The following is a 22,149-nucleotide window of genomic DNA, read 5'->3' on the forward strand; positions in this document are numbered from 1 at the left end:
TTTTCATTTGTGCTGGACCCCCGAGAGTCTGATTTGCAGGGACCCAGCAAATACATTAGGCAACACAGCCGTGCACCTATTAGAAATGTTGGCTCTCATCCAACTCTCAAATCTCCAGCCACCTCGAGGCCTGTGACTTGAGTTGTTCCCTATCCTCCGTTCGGTGAGAGAAGAAGTTCCCAGCCTTAACGCCAATTACCTTGTCCTTTTTGAGTCCAATTCGTTCCTGTTGTACCGTATCATGTAGTCGTTGGCCGCAAAAGGGTGAATATCCGCGCCTTCACCGACGATCGGGCATCTGGTGTTGTCGACGGAGATACTCTTTCTGTAATCGAAACCACCAGGTCAGCATGACATTGCATTGCCGTGCCGTCTCTGGGTGGACTCACCTCATTAAGCTTCTTCGAGAGCTGTCCGTTCTCCTCGACCACCTTGCGAATCTCCTCGTGCACGTTCCCTTCTAGTTGCACTAGCGTGTTCTTAGGCAGCCAGCGCAGGATGTGGAAAGCGTTGGCGTACACGTTCGTCGTGCTGGAAGGGACGTGGCGCTCCTCGGGGAACATATCCGGCAGGCTTATCGTGAAGGTCTTCAGACCCCAGCAGTACCGCAGTCCAAGCCGCACCAGGTCCGCGAAGCCCTCCAAGATATCGTGATGTGTGGGGATGGCGAGTCTGACATGCTTGATCAGACTACGGCTGCGCTGATGTAGTTGCGACAGCGTGCACAACGCGCTTGGTAGGTGCAGCACCAGCTCGTTATCAGAGTATAGCACGGGCCGGGATTCGCGGTAGATGAGCTGTGAAACGCGCAGGAGCGCCGGCACCAGCGGATCCGTGTTTATGCCGCTATCGCCCGTGGGCAGTTGTTTTCTCGACTCGATGCGGCGATCGGGCGCGTTGCGACGCGGCAGGACGAGATCCTGCTCGTCTTGGTCCACATCGACGGTCTCGCTATTCCTCGTCGGACGGCCGAACAGATCTGGCCCGTCCTCCTCCGTCTCCCATTGGTAGTCGCCTTGGTTCTGCTCCTTTTCGGACGGGCGGGGCATGTGCAAGAGTATGGGTTTCGGGCGCGAGAGAGCCATGCGATAGATCTCGAGGCGAAGCTCTGATGCCCAACGGGTTAGCGTCCCACCGAAAGCTGGAAGTTGCGGCTTGAGCGCGCTGCTCACCTGAGGGGAGTTCCATGAAGGGAAAACAATCCTTCTTCTGTCGGCGCTCGGTTTGGACATTTTGCGCAAGCGCTTCGTTTGCGACCACCGTCTTGCCAGTTTCTTCTGCACGGGGAGTGGCCCTGTCGCAGATCTGGTGGGGTGTTGGGGGCAAATTGGCATTCAACGGCGGCGGTGGCGGATATCCTGAGGTGCGCGCACCAGTGGACCCTCTCCTAAAGGAAGGACCATCTTCTTGGTAGCGCTGCTCCGGTCGAGCGCCGTGGACGGACGCCTCGTCTGCAACCTTGGTACCGGTCGTCATACCGCGGGTATTGGAGGAAACCGGCCGGTGCCGCAAGCAGGTCGACGGCTAATAAGAGCGTGGCGGCGACCGGAGCAAGAAGTGTGAAGTATTGGTGTACGGAAAGAGGTGTCGAGGGGTGGACTCGGACGGGCACACGGGTAGTGACGGGGATGCAGCAGAGACGGCCAGACCCAGGGCATGGGGCTGAGCTAGACAAGGCGCTGGGCGCGGGGAAGGCGCGGAGGAGCCCTACGAGAATTCTCCGCTTGCTGATCCCAGGCTAGCTCTTTGTCGTATGATCTCGAGTCAAACCCGCCCCGGGACTTCCTCTTGAGCACCCCAAGTGGACTGACTGCGAGCTTATCTGGACCTCCTCGTGCCCTACCTCGTGGTAACAGAACAGCTGTTCCCCGGACTCCTGGCCAGTTCCTGACGTGACGGTCCGGCTGCTGCTCCGGCTCTGCTGTCTTTCCCCTGCGGCTCTCCGCCCCCTCGCAAACCAAGCGCTGCACCCAGCCGACCTGCTAATGCCACGTGCGCATACAAGGTTCATCGAGCCTTCGCCTTCTTGGGCCATGGACGGTCGCTTGTTCACATTTACATGCACCAAACGTTAGGAGGAGTATCATTAATTTCCATAGCTACGCTGTACATTAGGGCTGACCACATGCAACCCAGCCGACCGCCTCCCATTACTCTCCCACTCACTTCCTTGATGGCAACAAATGCTTACTTCAAGCGCTTCTCGGCCGCCTTCCAGTTGACGACCTCCCAGATGGCCTTGAAGTACTCAGCCTTCCTGTTCTGGTACTGAAGGTAGTAGGCGTGCTCCCACGCATCGATGCCGAGAATCGGACGGAACTGGCCTACGACAGGGTCCTGGTTTTGGTACGTCTTGATCCCGATGTTGCCGGTCTGAACGTCCTGGACCAGCCAGGCCCAACCGCTGCCCTGGATTCCGGCGAGAGCAGTGTTGAACTTTTCCTTGAAAGCGTCGAGGCTTCCGTAGCTCTCGTTGATGGCCTTGGAAAGAGCGCCCGACGGAGGCTCGCCGCCGCCCTGCGATTTGGGTGCCAGATTCTCCCAGAACAGAGTGTGGTTGATGTGACCACCTGTGGGCACATCGGGTCAGCGTACGCTCTTGTGTTATGCAATTCGCGGAAGAGGCGGTTGGAGGTCCGGCACATCTGTGCGTCAAACACCCCCGCTTCGTTCGGCGCAGGCTTTGGGCTACGGCGCTGACTAACCTCCGTGGAAGTTGATGAGCGGCTGCAGGGCAATCTGAGCAGCAACATCATCCTTGGCCTTAGCCTCCGCAATCTGCTCGGAGAAGTTGTTGTACGAGGTCACGTAAGTGTTGTGGTGGTTCTTGTGGTGGAGCTCCATGATCTTGCCGGAGACGGCCGGCTCCAGCGCGCCGTAGTCATCTGCCCTCACGGCACGTTAGTATACTGCTGGCGCGGACCAATTGCCCGAAGGAGGTCGACAGAGATGACGATGGACGTACAGGCGAGGTCGGGGAGGGTGGCCTTGGTGCGCACGAAGCTGGTCCCAGCGAGGCCAGCGCGGCGGGAGCCGGCAGCACGAAGGCCAGTGCGAGCGACGGAGTTGCGGAGCAGAGTGGCAGACATTGCGGGATGTGGATTGCAGTGGGGAGGATGATGGATGACGGAGGGAGGGGGTTTATGAGGGTGTGGGCGAGCTTGAGAAGTTCGAGGGCCTCGGACGCTCGGGCGGAAGCTCTGAAGCTATGATGACTTCAGAGCTTGGCGGCCGAAGTGCGGCGGCAAGGGCACCAGGGCACCGGCTGCGGGAGCCAATGAGCAGCGCCACAAGCTTACGTGACTCGGACGGTCGGACAGCCCGTGGCCACCTTTTTTTGCGCACAGCGTTCCTTCCCGCGCGCAGGGCGTTGTAGCGTGATACCAAGGCAGGTAGGTCGGCATGTAGACGGCTGCTCCGGCGGTACCGCTACGCTGTTCTCAAAGGCCACCACCGACGACGTGCGACGACAGCTCCGCGAAAAATCTGTAGAGATTGGCCGAGCATCCATCGCCATGTTTGGCGGGAACACCGCGCTCAGGCCTCAGCCCGCGGGCCCTGAGCGTCGCCAACGTCATCGGCCACAGGCGCCGGCCAACCCCACCGCGGATAAATCATGTGTCAGCCTGAAGAAAACAAACCGCCTTCGCTGCTGCCACGCGCCCACGCCGCTGCGTCCAAGACTCGGTGGCCTCACGCCATCTAGTCCGACGCGCTAGCGGCCCCAGGCGACAAATTTTAGGAAGCACGGGGAAAGTAGGTGTGGCCATGCTATAGTCACTTTATAAGGGAATGCACGCTTTCTCTACGCCCCCAGTCGCATCGCTCGCTTCGACGCAGCTCTTCTCCCTTCCACCAACCCCGCGCGAGCAAACCATGACCACCCAGGGCCTTGTCCACCTGCCAAATGGCCAGAACCTGACCGCCGTGCCCGTCTTCGGCGGCCTGCAGTTCAAGGTCAATGACCTGAGCAGCCACAACAACTCTCCCCTGCCCCCGGGATGGACTGTCGTGCTCAACTCACAGGTCGACGAGCCTGAAGATGAAGATGCGGATGCAGAGAAACAGCCCAGTGAGGACGAGGACGAGTTCCAGGAGCCCACTCGCCGGCGCGTGCGCCGCTACACGCGCCCGACGCTGCGCAACGATCACCTGTACATCTCTTCCATCTCGAATCCGAGCAGCACCGAATTCAAGCCCGCCTCGTCGCCCACGCGCCAGATCGCCATGATGCTGTGGGCGACGCTGTACTGGTACTTCCACCAGCCCGTGCCTGAGCCGCAGCTGACGACTGCCACCTCCAAGAACACGGCCCAATTAGGCAAGCCGAGGGGTGATTGGCGAATCAACATCAACCGTGAGGGCATCTTCAAGGGCCGCGTCGTGCTGCCCAAGCTCGAGCGCATGGGATTGATCGCCAGTGAGGACTCCAGCGTGGGAACCGTCCAAGACGAGAAGTCTGGGGAAGGTTGGCAGAACATGTTCGTGAGCCGCCACGCCTTCTGGCAGATGGATCCGCGTCTCTACCTGTTCACCCTTCCCGCACTTTCGCAATCCCCTCATGGCTCCGAGTCCCCTCTCAACTCCAGACCAAACTCCCCGACCTCGGAGCCCAAGAAGCGCGAATCCGCAAACATGGATGGACTCCCGCAAGGCCTTTGGTCTCCCACCGCGCCGGGACCATTCCATTCGAGTAGCCACCTCCCAACTTACTACCCTCCGGGTCCTTCTCAGTTCGTCTTCTCGAACGGCATCCGGCACCCGCTGAGGCCGAAGCCTCCGCGACAAGGCGAGACTTTCTACACGCGCTACATTCCTAGTGTCGGCCAGTATCTCTCCTTCCGCGTCGCCTCTGCCTCTCCCAAGCCCCAGCACCACACGGGGCCCATCTCGCACCGCACCAGCCTATCCGATGGCGGCCAGCCCAGCATCGAGTCCCTCTCCCTGGACGACTCGGACGTGGACCTGCTGCATCGCTGGATGAACGATGCGCGCGTGTCGTACTTCTGGGGCGAGCAGGGCCCCCGCGCGCACCAGGAAGCCTTCCTAAAGCACGGCTTAGAGAGCCGCCACAGCTTCCCTGTCATCGGCTGCTGGGACGGCAAGCCCTTCGGCTACTTCGAGATCTACTGGGTCAAGGAAGACAACTTGAACAAGCACATTGGCGGCGGGACCCAGAACTACGACCGCGGCCTGCATTGCCTCGTCGGCGAGCAGGAGTTCCGCGGCGCCCACCGCGTGCGCATCTGGCTAAGCGCCCTCGTGCACTACTGCTTCCTGGCCGACATGCGCACCGAGACGGTCATGTTGGAGCCGCGCATTGATAATGAGAAGTAAGTTCTTTCCTCGAACCTTATAGATATCCTTTCCTCCTCTATGAGGAAGGCATCACAAATGTAACAATACTGACAGCTAGGATAGACTCCGCAAGTATCTCGAGGAAGTCGGCTTCTACAAGGAGCGCGAAGTCAGCTTCCCGCACAAACAGTCGAACCTCATGAAGATCAGGCGCGAAGCATGGGATGGGCCGGCATTGTAGAGAGTATATGTGAATACGTATGCATGATGGCAATCTCCCTGTTTCTTCTAAACCTCTTGTCTCTTCGGTTGTTTCCTTGCCAAAAAGGTTGGTCCTTTGGGATCAGCAATCTTTTCCTAGCTTCATACCCATATAAACGCGCAGCATTCGGATACATGAAGGTGAACATAAGCGAGGCAATCAAGTGAAGGGCTTAATTGGTAGTTTTTGTTTCCCTTCGCCCACTAGCTATTGAAATATATCCGCTTTGTATCGAATCAAGTTGGATTGCTTGCCATATTGATTATTGAACTGAAATGTCTAGTAGTCGTCTACAAGCCTGATTACTCGTTCACTCCATGTTCGCTGGAAGGCCACAATGTGCGTGCTCCACCCTCTTTTCACCTGGCCCGAATTTTATGTGTACTTCAATCACCTAACCACACACCCCGCGCCTTTCCCTTCCATCATTCACCTTCCCAATCCTACCTCCACATGACCACCCACTCCCACCCGTCGCCACCGCACAGACACCCACGCCCCGTGCCGCCTCCCAGCCAGAATCTACATAAACCCCCCCACCCCCTCCTCCTCTCTCTCTCTTTTTCTTCTTCTTCATACTTACCTTCTCGGGGCTTTCCTGTGCTCATGAATACGGGAGCCTGCCCGCCTCACCCTGCATTGCACAGCGTGGTCGGTGACGGGCATGTACTCTCTCCTTGTGGGGGCTTACACCAGGGGACAATTTTTGATGTCGCTCGTATGGCTGGCTGGCTGGCTGAGCTTGATTCTCTTCTTTCGTTGAGTGGTTCGTGCTCTTTTGAGGCGCGGCTCGAGGAAGGAATTAGGGGGAGGTGAGCTGGGACTGGGACTGGGGCTGGGACTGGGGCTGGCGGAGCTGCATCTGTCTTGTCGTCACGTCGCTTTGACTGGTGGCGAGGAGATTATTATAGTAGTAGTAGTAGTAGTAGTAGTAGTAGCTCCGTGTCACTTCGTTGCGGCGGCGCTTCGGACAAGAAAATATTTGAGTGACGGACGGGTTTTTTAAATCCATCTATCAGGTAATCGCCTTGCCTCTCTCACTTGTGTGAAACCAAGATCGCATGCGCCCGGTTATAGAAGAGTACATAGCAGCCCGTTGAAGCAAAAATAAAGAGCCATACTCATTACGCATTACTCATATCCTGCCTACCTATGCTATGGAAGTATCGTGATCACCTGCTCCGTAAGCGTCCATACAGGGTATATCTGAACCGACCTCATGCTTGATATGCAGTCTATCGCAGCCACGGAAGTGCGTGCGTGTGAGGAAAAGCAAGAAAAAGACCAAAGCCATGAAAATGACCCTTCAACGCCAGACCATCCTCGCACCCGTGTGCTTGCACCTTCCTGTCCCGCACATCTGTCACTAAGAGAAAAAGAAAACGTCAAAAAACATACGCATATAAGACACTCGCATACCGCAACTTTTTATTTTTGAATCCCGCATGCCAGCCGGCCTCATCAAAGCACCAACCCTGCCGCAACCGCCACAACAGCCGCTACGCCTGCACCCGCGAAACGTGTGACCTGCGGCTTCGCCGCACCGGTGCTCGTCGGGGTGGCCGTGGCGACGTACACGCCGGTCGGGACGACGGTGCTGCTCTCGACGCCGCCGGTGCTGCCTTTGCTGGTGACGACGCTGGCGCTGATGCTGGCGCTGGGCAGCGGGGTGCCCGGCTTGCCCGCGAGGACGCTCGACGCGGGCGGGTCGAAGTCGTCGTCGTCCTCGAACCACATGCCGTTGAGCACGACGCCGCCGCCTTGCTTGATGTCGGCGATCTGGTCCGACGAGCAGCTGTCGTTGATCTTGCGGATCCAGCACGTCGGCGAGGCGGTGCTGGACGAGGCCGAGTTGGTGTGGGTGGCGTTCTTGGGCCCTTGGGTGTAGAAGGTGTTGATGTCCTTGATGGGCTTGCCGGTTCCCAGATCCATGCCTTCGATGATGCGGGTGAACAGGGTGAAGGCGGTCTCGGGCTGGTAGGCCGGTACCATGTGGCCGGCGTCATAGATACGTGAGAATGACAGGTTGCTGAATTGGCGGACCGCGCCGCCGACGTAGCTGCTGTTTACAATGATATCCGCATAGCCCGCCGCTTGGAATGCACTCGCATATGAAGGCACGGAAGAGGCCAGCTGCAGGGATACAGCCTCGCCACCGAGCCAGTTACAGAGGTAATCTGCATCGCCATTGATGATGGCAACACGAACGCCGCTTGAAAGCAGATAGGCGAGGTCTTCAAGTTGGTTGCCGCGGATGCTATCACCAGTTGCGATGAATTCCTTCTGCACATTGGCATTGCTTTCGGTGTAGTTGATACGGGCTCCTATACTCTGCTGTACGCTGGCGTAGTTTAAATACTCCATGTAGTCGCCCGAGGGAATGACATCGGGAAGCTCTTGTCGAATGTCGTACAAGCTGCGTCCGGACTTGCTGTACGAGGCTGGCAGCTCGTTACAGGCGACAACGGCGGAGGAACAGGCTTCATTCACGTTGGTTACGTCACCCTCACCTTCTGGGTCGTAGAGACTAGACACATTCCGGCAAGCCTTGACCTGCTCGGAACACCCGTCTGGCTTGTTGAAGGCATAAAGCATATTGAGTTTAGCGGTGGTGTCGAGCAACTCGATGTCGTACGTGTTGTTGTTACCGAAATAAGCATAGTAAGGCGCTTGTATCATCATGTCAATGAACCCATTAATGATGCCGAGAGAAGCGAGTTTAATCTAAGCAATTGTGCCGCATTAGTCACAAATACTGGTCGTCATGGGAGCAGGAGAAAGATGCGCATACCTCAACAGTATCGTTTGATGAGATGGTGCCGTTATCTCGTTTGTTATTTTGCTCTTCAAACAGCCGTGCAAATGTAGGTCCATACTGGCCACCGTAACTCTCGGCGAAGAGATTGATGCCCGCCGCTTCGACAGAAGAGCTGTCCGAGCCGACTCCTGGATTGTACTGGGGGAAAGTGCCTAGAAAAGCCTGAAGAAAATGCCAGACAGCATGCGCCGCAATTTCAGTGGTGTTTGCAGTGGCATAGTTCTTGCCGGTGCCAAAGGAGCCGTTGAGGTAGGACCAGGACGGCTGCCCATTTGGAACAGCCGCAGGGGGATAATTAATGCTGTCGGTCAGCAAGTCATGCGAGGCTGGGGTCACATCATCGTAGGAGAGGCCGACGAGGTTGGGCTGATCGACGTAGAGCATATTTGAGCTCCTGTCCCAGCCCCAGACCCTGGACTGGGTGCCGTAGGAGCCATCGGACATTTGCACAATCTCACAAGGGCCCGATTCCTCGAAAAGGCCGATCATGCTGCTGCTACCGGGGCCGCCATTCAACCTAAAGGGCGGTTATTCAGCCTGTTCTGCGCCAACGCGCCGGAACACCCACCAGACAGTGAGCGGAGCCGACTCGGGCTGCTCGCGGGCTTCTATGAACCAGAAGAAGGTGTTGATCGAATAGTTCTGCTGGATTGGGGCTAATGTGTACGGCGGGAGGCTGATGTAGCCGGAGTACTGCTTCTGCGAGTCGAAGACGGTGGTGCATGTTCCCGGATCGGGCGACTTGTACGAGATGGTGATGTTCGAATTGGCTGGCGAGCGGGTGATGTTCGAGAAGACGATGTCAGGCGGAGTCTGCGCGGCGGCGAGCGAGCGGAAGGCCACAGCGGTGACCAGCAGCAGCGGATGAAGCTGGTGGTGGGTTAGCCTTCGCGGCGGCGGCGCGACGCGCAACGGTGCGGGAAGGCGCACCATGACGGCTGCAGCTGCTGCGGAGCCCGAGGCCAGAGAGCAGCATTAATGAAGCGCAGCGCGCAAAGGCAGCACACAAAGAGCGCAGAAGAAGAAGTGAAACGAGTGTGGGACATGCAGCCGCGCGCGCGATGAGCGGAGTGGAGGCGTCAGCGCGGGTCGGAGTCTTCTGCAGGGAGCACGCGGTGGCGCGAGAACCTGGGGTCAGTGGACGGACGCAAGGGCTTTGCACCCTCATCTTTTTCAGCTTCGTACCACTCGTCCGGATCAACGGCACTCATCAGGTACGAGGCCGAGGCCGCGCCAAGCACGTATCGCCTTCGCTTCGAGTGTCAACCGTCCACCTGTCTTCCGCACCTGTCTCCCGCACCCGTCTCAGGCACGCGACTGGTTCAAGTGCGAGTCCGAGTCTGCGTCATGACGCACGCACACGTCTCTGCCCTCCTGCAGGCGGCCGTCTTCATGTCTTGATTCCTTCCGTGTTGAACGTTCACGCATGCGCTCTCTCCCTTCGTCCAAGCGACTTACCGCGTCTGTCAACTTCAAGTGGGCCGTAGACATTATTACCGAAATTCGATTCGATTAGATACGGGGTATGTCTATTACTAGCACAGCCCATTTCCTTTGATGAGCCTAGCAATAACGACTGAGCACATCACCATGGGAATCATCTCGTGCCAAAAACGTTGCAAGCTAAGAACCATGTCCCAGACTCCCTGCCCAGCGCAATTCATCAAGCTCCGCTTCAGCCTGTCTTCCCTGCCATGTTGGTCTGCTGCAAAAGTGCTATCGCCTGTTCCATCGAGTAGCCGATGAAGACGGGGCCGGTGAACACCATCCGCGGCGGATGCGATGTCTCCTGTCCTGTCTTGATGATGTTTGGTTCGTGATTTGGTCCGGGCTGAGGCGGCTGAATTGTTGGAGCGTCTGCAAGAAGCGTCTTTTGCTCCGGTTCAGGGTCTGGTCTAGTATCCCCTTTCGGTGCGAATGGTGGACCTCCACGCATTTTAGTGTGGTCGAAGGGGCACTTTCCAGGCGGTCTGCTTTCGGCAACAGGAGGCGCTGAAGGCGCTGGAGGGGCAGGAAGCGAGTCCTGCACAGGAGATGCAGTCACAACGCCGTCAGTGCCCACGCTTGGAGCGTTGTTATATGCCGCTGGGACTGAGATTCCCCATGGCCGACTGGGCGACTCGCCGACCCGTATCTCTTTCATAGGCCTGTCGAAGTGTGGCTGTCGCTCCTCCTCCTCGGGCAGACGTTGTTCTGGGTCCGGGCTTTCCTCGCCGCCGGCTTGAGCACTTGTACTGACGGCTTTGGCCCAATCCGCAACCCTACCGCCGGATTCGGTCTCGACGACTGCCTCATCATCCGCCGGCGATTCCTTCAGCATGGGCTGATGCTTCTCCCCCAGACCCTGAATCATGTTGACCAAGCTGCCGTATTTTGCGTCTAGCTGGCGAATGCTCTCGGCATTGCTCTGGAAACGTTTGATGCAAACCTCGTGGCTACGAGGCAGTTCATGCTTGTGGTTCTCAAAGTATTTTGCTATTTCCTCCGGCGAGTGATCGTCCATGAAACGGATCGGACACACTGGCGCAGCCGAGCCTGAGACTGACGGGTCTGGGGATTGCGGGGGCTCCATTACACATATGTCTGCCCTGATAGGGTCATTAAAGGATGAACGCTTCGACCGCATGGCATGGGGGAGTATTCTGGACTGAGAACGGCTAGGTGTACCCATGCTTCCTCTGCCGCTCGTCGACCGGCCTCGCATGCTGGGTGCGCCGAAAGGACACCCCAGTTTCCCAGGGGTGCCAGGAGTGGTGAAGTCTCTTTCTAGCCCCGCAGCACTGGCAGCCTGCCTCAGGCTTTCGAGCTTCGACATTCTGTCCGACGCTCGATCACCTGTCCGACCGTTCCAAATCTTGACCCCCTCCGCGTCTTTCAGCGGGCTTTGCAACGGGCGGGAATATCTCAGCTGGTCGCGAGCACGCTCGGCGTTCCGGATAATGTAGGCACCAGTTCTGCGATCACCATCATCGCTTTGCGCAAGGGCATCAAGCCAGTCCGGCGGCCCCCCTTCGCCGTGTCTTTCGACTTCCTCCAGGCTCTGCACGAACACCTTGTGATCCTGAAGAGCAATATCGGGAGTGAATCGCTTCAGAAGGTCGAGGTACTGTCAATCTTGTCAGCGTCAATGCCCGCAACAAGGGTTGACGGGTCAAGCGGCAATCATGAGAGATACGATCAGAAAGTGAAGAAAATTGTCGACACCGCTGCTGTGCAGCTGCTGTTCTAGAGCTAATTTTTCTTTCATCATGTAGGGTGTGTGCGAGGGCTGCGCGGGAGGAGAAGGGGATTGTGCGAGTTGTGGCTACTGACCTGTTGCTTGGCCCAGACGAGCTTGTTCTCGAGCTCGCGATGCCTGTCATGCAGAATGCGGTACTCGGACGATAGAGTATCGAAGCCGAAGGCGAGCTGCTCGACGAGCTGGCTGACAGCCGGATCCCCGTTGGCGGTCATGGCGGCTGGGAAGGAGTCTGTGGTGCGGAACCAGGCTCTGAGTTAACGGCTGCCTTGGCTTTATAAGCCGTCGGGCGTTTCGGGGCCGACAAAGGCTGCGTGTCGGGGCTAGATGCGCAGACAGCAAGAGATCCGGCACGGTGCGCGACGGACCTCACATTGGGACTACCTTCCACCCCGCAAGTGCGAGACACGAGGGCGTGGAGAGAGAACAGGCGAAGTCTCGTGATGGGCGCACGAGAAGGGATGGGAGATGAGGACGTGGCGGCGGAGCAGAAGGCGAAGAAAAAGCAGACGCACGACCCTTCGCCCGCGTTGCCGAACCTCACCCGCCGGGCAGCGCATCCTGGCAACTGCGTCGGCCAAGTCCCAACGATCGACTGAGCCTCGATGTTGTACGCAGCTCCCCAATACACATGCACTCTCTTTAGACCCGGCTTTCCCGCTCGCTGGGACTGATTTGGCCGCCACCTTCCGCCTGCCCCCTCTGCTCCGCCTGTGCCTGCCCACCCGCGTCCGCCGTCCTTTCGCATTCCTAGCTCCATCCGCGCGCCTCAGAGCTCCCGGCCAACATGTCGTCCTCTCCTCTACACCTCTCGCAGTTCCGGAAATGGCTTTTCATGTCGCCACCCATAGTCTGGGGCGTTGAGCGCCTCCGGGAACTCTGCATTGGATCTCTCCGCCAGGGCCCCATTCCTCAGCATATCGCCTTTGTCATGGATGGCAACCGGCGCTACGCTCGCACCCACCATATTGAAACCGTGGAGGGCCATAATCTAGGGTTCGAGGCTTTGGCGAGGGTATGAAACCCTGCGTACCACCGTTGTCTGCGCGCTAACATGCCCCAGATCCTGGAAGTGTGCTACAAGTCCGGGGTCAAGGTTGTGACAATATACGCCTTCAGCATTGAGAACTTCAAGCGCTCCAAGTTCGAGGTAGATGCGTTGATGGATATGGCAAAGTTCAAGTTGTCGCAGATTGCCCAGCATGGCGACCTGCTGGATCGCTATGGTGCAAGAATCCAAATTCTGGGCCAACGTGATCTTTTGAAGCCCGACGTGATTGAGGCCATGGAGCGAGCTGAGGCGATGACAAAGGACAACAACAAGTATGGAAAAGAGTGCCTTGTTTTTGGTGGCACAGGCTAACAGACACTAGAGCTGTTCTGAACGTCTGTTTCCCTTACACTTCCCGCGACGAAATCACCACCGCTATCCGCAACACTGTTGTAGACTACAGCAAACCCCACCCGCCCCCCCTGCGTCGGCCATTCTCTGAAGGCCATATCGCCCGCAACATCCGCGCTCGCAACCTTGAGAGTCTCTCCGAGGAAGATTCCCCTGAGGCTGGAGACGATGCCCCTGACTCCTTGGATGGAGACAAGACGTCCGACGCACCCGTCTCCGACGTTGCTTCCACGAACTCCTTAACCTTGCACGAATCCACAGACGGCTTGAAGGAGGAGAAGGTGCCGGACAATTACCCTGACCCGGAAACCATCACTGCGCAGACACTCTCGGACCGCATGTTCACGGCAGACAACCCGCCCCTGGACTTGTTGGTCCGGACGTCCGGAGTTCAGCGTCTTAGCGACTTCATGCTGTGGCAGTGCCACGAGAACACCCAGATCGTTTTTCTGGACACCCTGTGGCCCGAATTCGATCTGTGGCAGTTCTTGCCCGTGCTCGTGGAGTGGCAGTGGAGACAGAAAAAGATACAGAACGAAGAGAAAGCGCGATTGAGGCTGAAGGTCGCATGAGAAGAGCGCGTATCTGCTAGATGTAGATCTGCTTGAAAGCGGAGCACAGTGTTGATACCCATAATCAGTTTGCAAACAAGGGCATGCTGATGCCCATGTAGCGCTTGCAGCCCGGAGAGCTGGAGTTATGTTTCGGTTGGGCTTAGACCATAGACTATTAAATACATCTGTCTGGTATAATGCGCCGTGCAAGTGCCCGTCAGCGGTTGAGTACGCCAGTTTCCCTAGATTAAACAGAGGTATCATCTCTTTTTGTTTTCAGCAATCCATGTGCGTACGGCCTTTGCACTGTCATGGGCGGCACGAAACACTGGTTCCCGAGTGAGCATACGATACAACCTTACACAAACGAGGATGAACTCACGCTGCCTCTCGTTCTCGTCCAGCCCCCTTAGAAAGTCTGCGCCTTCCCCAAGTGCTCCCCGGGGATTGTGAGCCTGGTCAGCTATTACTTTTGCCCGTGCCTTGAAGCTTTCCGCGAGGATCTCTCCCATCTCTTCCTCCTCGAAGAGTTCGAGCATGCGGGCACCTAGAGCATAGAAGTGAGGTGCAAGTGCCCTGAGATCAACTGTTCGTGGATCTGCCTTCAGAGCGTTCATGACGCGCGCAGAAAGGGCGGCAGGGAGATCAAGTGTCGCCATGCTCGTATTTGCTGCGGGTGCACTGTGGAGGACACGTCAATTACACAGCCTTCCATTGTGGCAGGAGAATGCTCCCCAAGAACTGGGGGCGAACGTGACTCTGTTCAGCCTTACCTAACAGCCAACATCTCTGCTAGCCAAAGCGGCAGCTCAACCTTGGTGCCTTCCTTCATCTATTTCGCCCCGTTAGCCTTCTATTAATATGTAGACAAGGCGCAACCTACGTCTTGACCGACGTTTCCATCGAGGTAGCCCAGGCCGGGCACTGTAAGCTCAAAAGTGCAGGGCACTTTCTGTGTGACGCATTAGAGGCTTGGAAGCAGGCTGACGGTGATGTGGGGCGACGCACTTGCGCATCCGTGAGGATCGCGTCGATATCGTAGTAGGAACTCATGACCTGTCCTCCGCTTTGTGGAACGGCAACACTGGAAAGATAAGAAAAGAAAAGCTATGACCGCAAGCAGGTAATATAGCGTCTGGGTGGTTTGGTCAGTAGGTACTCGAACCGGACTCGGTGGCCAAAATGGGAAATACGCGCTCACGCGACAAGCCCCGCGATGCTCGAGGCGGCGACAGCAGCGATCGGCGCGGCGAAAGACGCAAGCATGCGGGTCAGAGTGCTCTCGGGCGGACGAGGGCGAGCGGTCGTGCGCTGCGTGGCTTACCTCTGGGCGTTTCGCGGTCAGGGTGATTGCGTACTGGCGACTGCCTGGAGCACTGGAATAAAAGAGGTGGCCGCCGCGCGCCGAGTGCAGAGCCTTGGTCCAACACTGCTACACTCCCACGGGAATCGAGACTCGACTGGTGCCAACTGTCAGGGTCTCTGTGCCTCGCGTCCTCTGCTTTGCCGCTGGGGCGCCGGTCAAACGCGCGGTCGCTGATTGGTATCCGTGGTTCTCGGCGGCTGTCAACAGAAAGAAACGGCGCGCAGCTCCACCTCGCCGCCTCTACCTCGCCCGCCCCGAGCTCGCCCACCCCGTCGTCATAGCTTCTGCCCGTACCTCCCGCCGCAGCGCGGGTACGTCTTACTAACTTCCACACACCCACCCACCCGCAACGTAGCCTCCCATCGCACTCTCCGCCCCCGAGGTCACGAACCAACGACTGCGTGCAGGCCGCCCGCCGCATTCATTTCAGATTCGTGGCGCCCCTCGTCCATGTCGCCGCTGCTGTCGAGCTCAACGCCCCGAACAGCCCCAGACCGTCGTACAGCCGTCGAGCGCTCGCTGCGCCCGCATCCTTCACATAACTGAGCCCACCCAGCCACCGCTCCATCTACATCCGCATCCTTCATCTCCCCCAACCGCCTCTCACGCGACACCGCCCGACTGACCTTGGACGAGGCCGACCACCCTCGCCCACGACCATGGCCGGCTACGAGCGATTAGGACAGCTTGTCGGCGGCGTCGACGGGTCCAATGGCGCCGACTTGTCGCGCGCCACCTCGCCCGGTGCAGATTGGGAAGACAGCAACGGCGATGCCAACGCCAAAGGACGGCCCAACCGCGTTCGACCTCGCACGTTCCCCTACACCAAGTACCTACCTTACGAGTCCGAGTCCGACGCCGAGCGGTTAGAGAACCTCAATACCTGCCTAAAGCACCTCTATGTTGCTGTGAATTCTGGGGAGTTCTCGCCCGGTGCGGTACACTGGACTCGCGAGATACGCGGATGGTTGTCCCTCAAGTTCGATTTGCCCCGCGACATACGCGTCAAGCTTATCAAGCTCTACTATGAGCTTGCTCTGGCGCCGGGCCTCGACATCTTGGTGGCAGAGAGGTTCGCCAGCATGTTCATGGTCCTTACGAAGTGAGTTTCCCCTTCCAGCGAGCTCGGCAAGCTCCCGCGATTGACATATGACAGGCGCAAGCACTATCTACGCCCCGGAAAGGACCTCATTCTCGACTGGAGGCCCCTCTACAAGGAGCTTAAGAACTACGTGCTACCCTCCGAGTCTGGCGCTTCGACCATGACCAACTTTAGGAGGAACATCCGGACTGTCACGAAGCTATGTACTTTCGCACAGTTATACTTTGATCCTTCAGAGATCCCGGCTATGCTGGAGGAGTTCCTGCCCTTCTTCAGTACCTCGTTTTCCGAAGGCGCCTATGTGGTTGTGGGACTGCTGAACTTGATTCTGCCCACAACTCCCGCGCCTGCGGATCGCCCAGACCTCCAACCGCAGCATTACCTGCCGACTTTTTTCCACCTTTGGTCCCTCGTGAACCGATCCCGGCTGTTTGATGTCCATTTTATAGACATCTGCTCCAGGCTCGCCCGCGATTCGCTCTCTTCAAAGTCCATACCATTTTCCGAACATGGCTTATTCACCAGAGATCAGTCACAGCTGATTTTCACTGCCATTCTCCGCTTGCTCGAGATTCCAGTGGGTCAGTCAACTTCGCCATACAGCTCAAACGTCGATGCTGGTGCTGGTTTGGCGATTATGCTGGATAGAGACCAGCGCAAGCATCCCATCGCGCATCATGTTGCTCGATGGATTGTAATGTCTCTTTCTCCGGCTTGCCTGGACAAGCCGGACTCGATACTGGCAAGGCTGGAGGGACTCATTGAGGCTGTGGAGACTTTCTACCATCCATCAAACTCTGGAAGTTGGACGAAGACATTGTCTCAGCTTGTCTACTACCTTGCGGATTTCTTCGTTATGCGGTGGAACCGGGAGCACAGTGGAGAGATGGAAGTCCCGGAGGAGAGGCGGCTCAATGATGCAATCAAGAAGAGGTTTGTTCTGTGTCTCCGAGACGTCATCTTCATGGGCATCTTCGCGAAGAGCGGAACAGCAATCAATTTCTCCTTGTCCACGTTGCAATGTCTGGCGTATCTTGAGCCCAACCTTATTCTCCCGGGGGCTTTGCAGCGCATCTATCCTGCCATGCAAGGATTGGTCGAAGTCCACCGAACCATCTCATCAATCAGAGCCCTGCACATGCTTTCGAAGACGATGGTGAGAACCAAGGGCTATCGCTGCCACATCACAACTCTCCTTGGCCTCGCACTTCCTGGCATCGACGCAAATGACCTGGAGAAGACTTTGCACACCCTCAGCTACATACAGTCTGTTTCCTACATCATTCCCTTTCACGACCTTACCAAGGAGAAGAAGCCGGAACCAAGCCACGACATCACCATGGGGAATGGTGGGATAGAAAAGCCAGGCTCTGGGACAGTCACCCCCATGCCCGCACAAGAGAGCACCCCGGATCTTGCTCTGCAGTGGATTGCTTCCCAGGTTGATCGTCTTGAGAGGGAAGGCGCCGGCGTCGAATTTGATTACGAAACGGAGCTTTCTGACCAAGAAGAGGAGACGGTCTTGAGGTCATCCACTACCGGATTCGCTGAATTTGTCATCACTTTCCTCGGCCGTGTTTTCACACTTCTTGAGAACCTCCCCGATGCATCTCGTGTAAGAAGCGGTTCCCCCGAGGAGAATGTGGTCAACACTCTTCCGGCTGCCTTTACGCCTTTGCTGGCAGCTCTCTCGCCCGAGCTTTTCGACATTGCACTGGACAAGATCGCAAACTTCGTCACGAACCATGTGATCCACCAGGCCAGGGACGCGATGGCTTTTATTTGCAACGGACTTGTAAAGGTCAACCCTCAGAAGACGCTGAAGAGACTTCTGCCTGACCTTTTGGCCGGAATCCGCACGGAGATAGGGGAGAACGGGGCAGGGTCATCGAGGACTACTGGCTCAGAAGTCCTTCCCAAAGATAGAGCTCTTGTTTGGAACATTAGCTTGCTGAGTATGTGTGTCGTTCACGTTGGCGATGCCGTCCTGGACTACAAGGAAGAGCTGTTCGACATCGCCAAGTACATGCAGGAGAATTGCCGCGGTATTCCCACCGTACATGTCTCGAATTTCATCCATCACCTGCTCCTCAACCTGACCTGCATCTACACGATCGATTACTCCCTCTACGAGCCAACCGATGCTCAACGGGGTCTTACCGTCAAAGACTGGGGGTTTATGCCCAGCGCCAAGGACATCAGCGTCAAATGGCATGTGCCGAATGCTGGCTGTATCACCTTTGCGGTCGAGCTATTCGAGTCCCAAGTCAAGAGCGCCATGGAATCCCTTAACGCACTCACGGGTGACAGTTCGCCTGTCAAGCGTGACGGAACTGGGAAAGAGTGGTCTGACGAGGTTTCACGAAACCTCGTGTTACTCCGCTTGATCATTTCTGGCGTCTCGGTGCTCTTTGACTCCAAATACCCTGCACCATCCCCACAAAAGACCAAAGAAGGCAGCGATGCTGACATGGAAGATGATTCGGACGATGGTGTCGACAACGAGCTAGGAGAAAGCGAGGATGATGAGTCAAGGCCAACTTTCCAGTACGAGGTTGGGTATCCATGGGTTCGCGACAATTCGAATGAGCAGTACCGCCTCCTGCACGGCTTGCGGCAGGAAGTTGGCTACACTCTGCATCGCATCCATCAGTTCCTGGTCGAGAAGCAAGAGGACGACGTGCCCTGTTTCAATGCCCTGTACAATGCCTACCGGTCGTGGTTCATCGATGTGGGAATCGAGAGGTCCGCTCACGTTCTTGACCGGGTCACTCGGCTTCTTGCAGCGGATGTCCACCCGTTCAAGGTCAGCGGGCTCAGGAAGGAATACCCAAGACCTCTTCTTGTAAGACGTGCTTATGTGTACCACCTGCAGCGCTTGAGGCACAACGCAGCTCCGCGTGAACGGTCGGATGTCGAGGAGCTGCTCCTAATGGACTTGGCCCACTCAAGCGTTTCCTTGTACACCGAAATCCGGCGTACTGCACAAACCGCGAACGAGTCTGCTGTCAAGTGCATCGTCGGGTCTAGACCTCTGGTGATCCCACCTCTTCTCAAGGCTTTCGACGAAGCGGTCAAAAAGAGCGACTACCCACGCATCAAGGGTGCTATGTTCTCTTTGCTGTTTGGCAGTCTGGCGAAGACAATCTCGCGGAACTGGAAATTCACGCCTCAGTTGATTAAGTCATTCATTGAAGTCACCGAGGCAGACAAGCCATCCGTACAAAAGCTCGTGTCCAACGCAACCTTCCAGATCATGGATATGGGCAAGCCTCTCGAACGAATGGTGATACTCGACGGAGAGATCGTAGAAGCGATTGTGGAGCACATCGACAAGAAGCAGATTGAAGAGTACAAACCAAGGATACCGAAGAAGCGCGACGCCGTGAGAAACAAGAGAACAAAGGTAGAAGCCAAGAAAGCGGAGCTTTCAGCGGAGCTCGTTGAGCAAGCCAGAGCGTCCCACTGGAAGAAGGCCATTCGTACCGCAACCGTGGTAATCAACCTCGGCATGCGTTTCGAGAACATTGCATCAGAAGCAATGATTGAGCTTGCAACCAAGGGGACGATCGATCCCCACCCAACTCTGCGTAGCTTATACCAAGGAGCGCTGCTTGGATTCTTCCAGCTTGTTCAGACCCGCAGCCTTGCGCATCACAGCTACGAGAAGTATGTTCTAGGTCAAGAGGATGTTCCGGAGAAGATCGCCGTGCCAACCCGCGCCGACGAGGATCCTTCGTGGACAGAGGACTATCTTGCCAGCTTTGGCCAGCCTGAGGCCAAGTACTATGTCGATTTCGACTATCCTGGCTGGTTGGTTTGGAACAAGACCATGCCAGCTTTCTTGACAGAGACCAAGGGCCTCGAGTATGACGATGTGGAGACCAAAGTCAGGAAACAGATTGCAAGCATTTTGGATCGCAACTGGTTCTCAACGTACTTTGCCTATCTGAAGCAAGAGCCAAGAGACTCGGGCCAGGATCGCTTCCGTATGACCAGTGCGATGATGCTCACGCATGCGTTCGACCTCATGTTCTCGGGGCTGACTGAAGTGTCATTTGATGACATCAAGGATCTGACCAAGTCGGTCTTTGCTGATGGCACCGACAAGCATCAACATCGCGCCACGTCCGAGATCATGGGTGCTTTGCTCTGTTGTGCCCCTGACTTACCGACCAACATCCGAACTCAGGTATGGGAGTATGTCTTCCCGCTCGTTCGCGGAATCTTCCAAGACGGGCTTACTCCTGAAAACTCTTCCTACTGGACAACCTTCCTTCACATTGCGCTCCAGGGTAAGGATCCCAGAAGGAGCTGGCCTCTTGTCGATGGCTTGGCTGCCTTCCGTTTGGACATGTCCTCCAGCCAGGCATTCAAGGAGAGCTCCAAGATCAATCTGCTCCAGCAGACCGTCATAGATTGCGGTTGGCACTTCCAGCTTGACAAGCCCATCCTAGAGGACTTTGTGAAGCATCTCGACCATCCCTACAAGGCTGTACGTGAGGCCATCGGTCAGACAATTGCCAGCATCTATCGGACCAGGTACCACGAATCGTACCCGAACGTGAAGGCGCTGGTAGATGCGCAGAAGTCCTCGTCCTCTATTGGAGTACGCCCATATCAACCCGACGCCAAGTTCCGGGAAGTCATCACCGATGTCTTCAACAGGTTGGAGAAGTGGCGCAAGGAGCGCCCTGCTGGCGAGCAACAGCCAACCTCATACACGCAAGCCGGCAAGACTGTCCTTCTCTGGCTCGATTCGAACCTCTCATCCTACGAATGCACTCAGCTCGTGGAGTTTTTCCCGAACCTGTTCATGGAGCAGCTCCTGCACATGATGGATATCAAGGAAGACCCCGAGCTGCAATCTCTTGCCTACCACGTTTTCCGCCATTTGCCCAACATCCCCCACCGCGCGGGTGAAGACCAAGAGTTCATCAACTCGATGATCCGCATTGGACGTAACGCAACGTCCTGGCACCAGCGCCTGCGCGTGCTGATCAACATCCAAGTCATCTACTTCCGCCGCCTCTTCCTCATGACCGAAGAGCAGCAGCAGGCCCTCTTCGACTGCGTCTCGGCCATGCTGGGCGACTCGCAGCTCGAGGTCCGGCTGGGCGCGCAGACGACGCTCTCGGGCATGATCCGCTGCTCGCCGGTCGGCTTCCGCAACCGGCAGGTCGAGGACCTGCGCAACCGCTTCACCAAGATGCTGCGCGAAAACCCGCTGCCGAAACGGCGGGTGCCGGGCACGCCCACGCCCGAGCAGAACAGGCTCATCCTCGTGCGCCACGCCGCCGTGCTCGGCCTCGGCGCCCTCATCTCGGCCTTCCCGTACACGTCGCCGCCGCCCCCCTGGCTGCCCGAGGTCCTGGCCACGTTGGCGCTCAAGGCGGCGGGTGACCCCGGCACTGTCGGCAAGAGCGTGAAGTCGATCCTCGCCGATTTCAAGAAGACCAGGCAGGACACTTGGCATGTTGACGTGAAGGTGAGATTCCAATTTTTTCTAAAATCGAGTTAACCTTTCCACTGACGGAATCCGCAGGCATTTGAACCGGAACAGCTCGAGGATCTGGAAGGCGTGTTGTGGAAGAGCTACTTCGCGTAGACAAGAGCCACGGAGATGGGAAGGATGCGAGCGGTGGTGGACGTCAGGATTGCCGGCTTGTCCGTGGATGGGGACGCTTTCTCTCGATCCAATCCCGTCATTTTTTACACAGTCCTTCCATGTTCTGCTATTTTCCCCTCACGGTCACGGCAGTTCTCGTTGTGTGTAGGTATGAAATCGACTAATTCGGCGGGAACAGGATAGGTGGTGGACCTCTCTCTTGGCATGGTGGATGGGTGGATATATTCGGTGGACGAGGCGGGAGAGGCCTCACTGGTTTATTCTCCTTTGCTATTTTTCTCCTTCTCTCGTTTCCGCCTCGGGAGGGATCAAAGTTCTTTGCATGGGACAGGCGATGGTTGACTTGCATAGACGGGAGTGTTGCTCTTCCTCCTTTTTTCCTTTTCCGTTCCCTTCTCGCGTTGAATAGTTGCCTGATTTGCTTGATTGGCCAGAAGATGAATATAAGCCTGTTGAAAAACAAAAGAAAAGAAGACGAAG

At 56.9% G+C, this 22,149-nt stretch overlaps 8 protein-coding genes across 8 annotated transcripts; 3 read left to right on the top strand and 5 right to left on the bottom strand.

The window, feature by feature from the left end:
- Nucleotides 1-106: 106 nt before the first annotated feature.
- BKCO1_1000388 (uncharacterized protein) lies at nucleotides 107-1,476 on the bottom strand (the record flags this gene model as incomplete). The annotated part of the gene is made up of 3 exons (XM_020269779.1): nucleotides 107-226; nucleotides 390-1,108; nucleotides 1,173-1,476. 3 exons carry the CDS (start codon nucleotides 1,474-1,476, stop codon nucleotides 107-109), a joined length of 1,143 nt encoding a protein of 380 aa, XP_020135101.1.
- A 711-nt stretch (nucleotides 1,477-2,187) lies between these two features.
- Nucleotides 2,188-3,089, bottom strand: BKCO1_1000389 (mn superoxide dismutase; the record flags this gene model as incomplete). Its single annotated transcript, XM_020269780.1, has 3 exons — nucleotides 2,188-2,570; nucleotides 2,706-2,885; nucleotides 2,966-3,089. The coding sequence occupies 3 exons, from the start codon at nucleotides 3,087-3,089 to the stop codon at nucleotides 2,188-2,190; spliced, it is 687 nt and encodes a 228-aa protein (XP_020135100.1).
- Nucleotides 3,090-3,876: 787 nt separating this feature from the next.
- BKCO1_1000390 (siderophore biosynthesis protein) lies at nucleotides 3,877-5,539 on the top strand (the record flags this gene model as incomplete). The annotated part of the gene is made up of 2 exons (XM_020269782.1): nucleotides 3,877-5,333; nucleotides 5,422-5,539. 2 exons carry the CDS (start codon nucleotides 3,877-3,879, stop codon nucleotides 5,537-5,539), a joined length of 1,575 nt encoding a protein of 524 aa, XP_020135433.1.
- Nucleotides 5,540-7,021: 1,482 nt separating this feature from the next.
- Nucleotides 7,022-9,311, bottom strand: BKCO1_1000391 (alpha beta-hydrolase; the record flags this gene model as incomplete). The annotated part of the gene is made up of 3 exons (XM_020269783.1): nucleotides 7,022-8,284; nucleotides 8,352-8,895; nucleotides 8,947-9,311. The coding sequence occupies 3 exons, from the start codon at nucleotides 9,309-9,311 to the stop codon at nucleotides 7,022-7,024; spliced, it is 2,172 nt and encodes a 723-aa protein (XP_020135434.1).
- A 742-nt stretch (nucleotides 9,312-10,053) lies between these two features.
- Nucleotides 10,054-11,831, bottom strand: BKCO1_1000392 (uncharacterized protein; the record flags this gene model as incomplete). The annotated part of the gene is made up of 2 exons (XM_020269784.1): nucleotides 10,054-11,484; nucleotides 11,691-11,831. 2 exons carry the CDS (start codon nucleotides 11,829-11,831, stop codon nucleotides 10,054-10,056), a joined length of 1,572 nt encoding a protein of 523 aa, XP_020135340.1.
- Nucleotides 11,832-12,403: 572 nt separating this feature from the next.
- Nucleotides 12,404-13,590, top strand: BKCO1_1000393 (dehydrodolichyl diphosphate synthase; the record flags this gene model as incomplete). Its single annotated transcript, XM_020269785.1, has 3 exons — nucleotides 12,404-12,631; nucleotides 12,680-12,939; nucleotides 12,990-13,590. The coding sequence occupies 3 exons, from the start codon at nucleotides 12,404-12,406 to the stop codon at nucleotides 13,588-13,590; spliced, it is 1,089 nt and encodes a 362-aa protein (XP_020135383.1).
- Nucleotides 13,591-13,832: 242 nt separating this feature from the next.
- Nucleotides 13,833-14,625, bottom strand: BKCO1_1000394 (dna replication complex gins protein psf3; the record flags this gene model as incomplete). The annotated part of the gene is made up of 5 exons (XM_020269786.1): nucleotides 13,833-13,900; nucleotides 13,955-14,253; nucleotides 14,346-14,404; nucleotides 14,456-14,524; nucleotides 14,581-14,625. 5 exons carry the CDS (start codon nucleotides 14,623-14,625, stop codon nucleotides 13,833-13,835), a joined length of 540 nt encoding a protein of 179 aa, XP_020135437.1.
- Nucleotides 14,626-15,597: 972 nt separating this feature from the next.
- BKCO1_1000395 (proteasome activator subunit 4) lies at nucleotides 15,598-21,648 on the top strand (the record flags this gene model as incomplete). Its single annotated transcript, XM_020269787.1, has 3 exons — nucleotides 15,598-16,040; nucleotides 16,095-21,528; nucleotides 21,586-21,648. The coding sequence occupies 3 exons, from the start codon at nucleotides 15,598-15,600 to the stop codon at nucleotides 21,646-21,648; spliced, it is 5,940 nt and encodes a 1,979-aa protein (XP_020135438.1).
- Nucleotides 21,649-22,149: the final 501 nt, after the last annotated feature.

The sequence above is a fragment of the Diplodia corticola genome, assembly GCF_001883845.1.
Source record: "Diplodia corticola strain CBS 112549 chromosome Unknown scaffold1, whole genome shotgun sequence".
NCBI lineage: Eukaryota > Fungi > Ascomycota > Dothideomycetes > Botryosphaeriales > Botryosphaeriaceae > Diplodia > Diplodia corticola.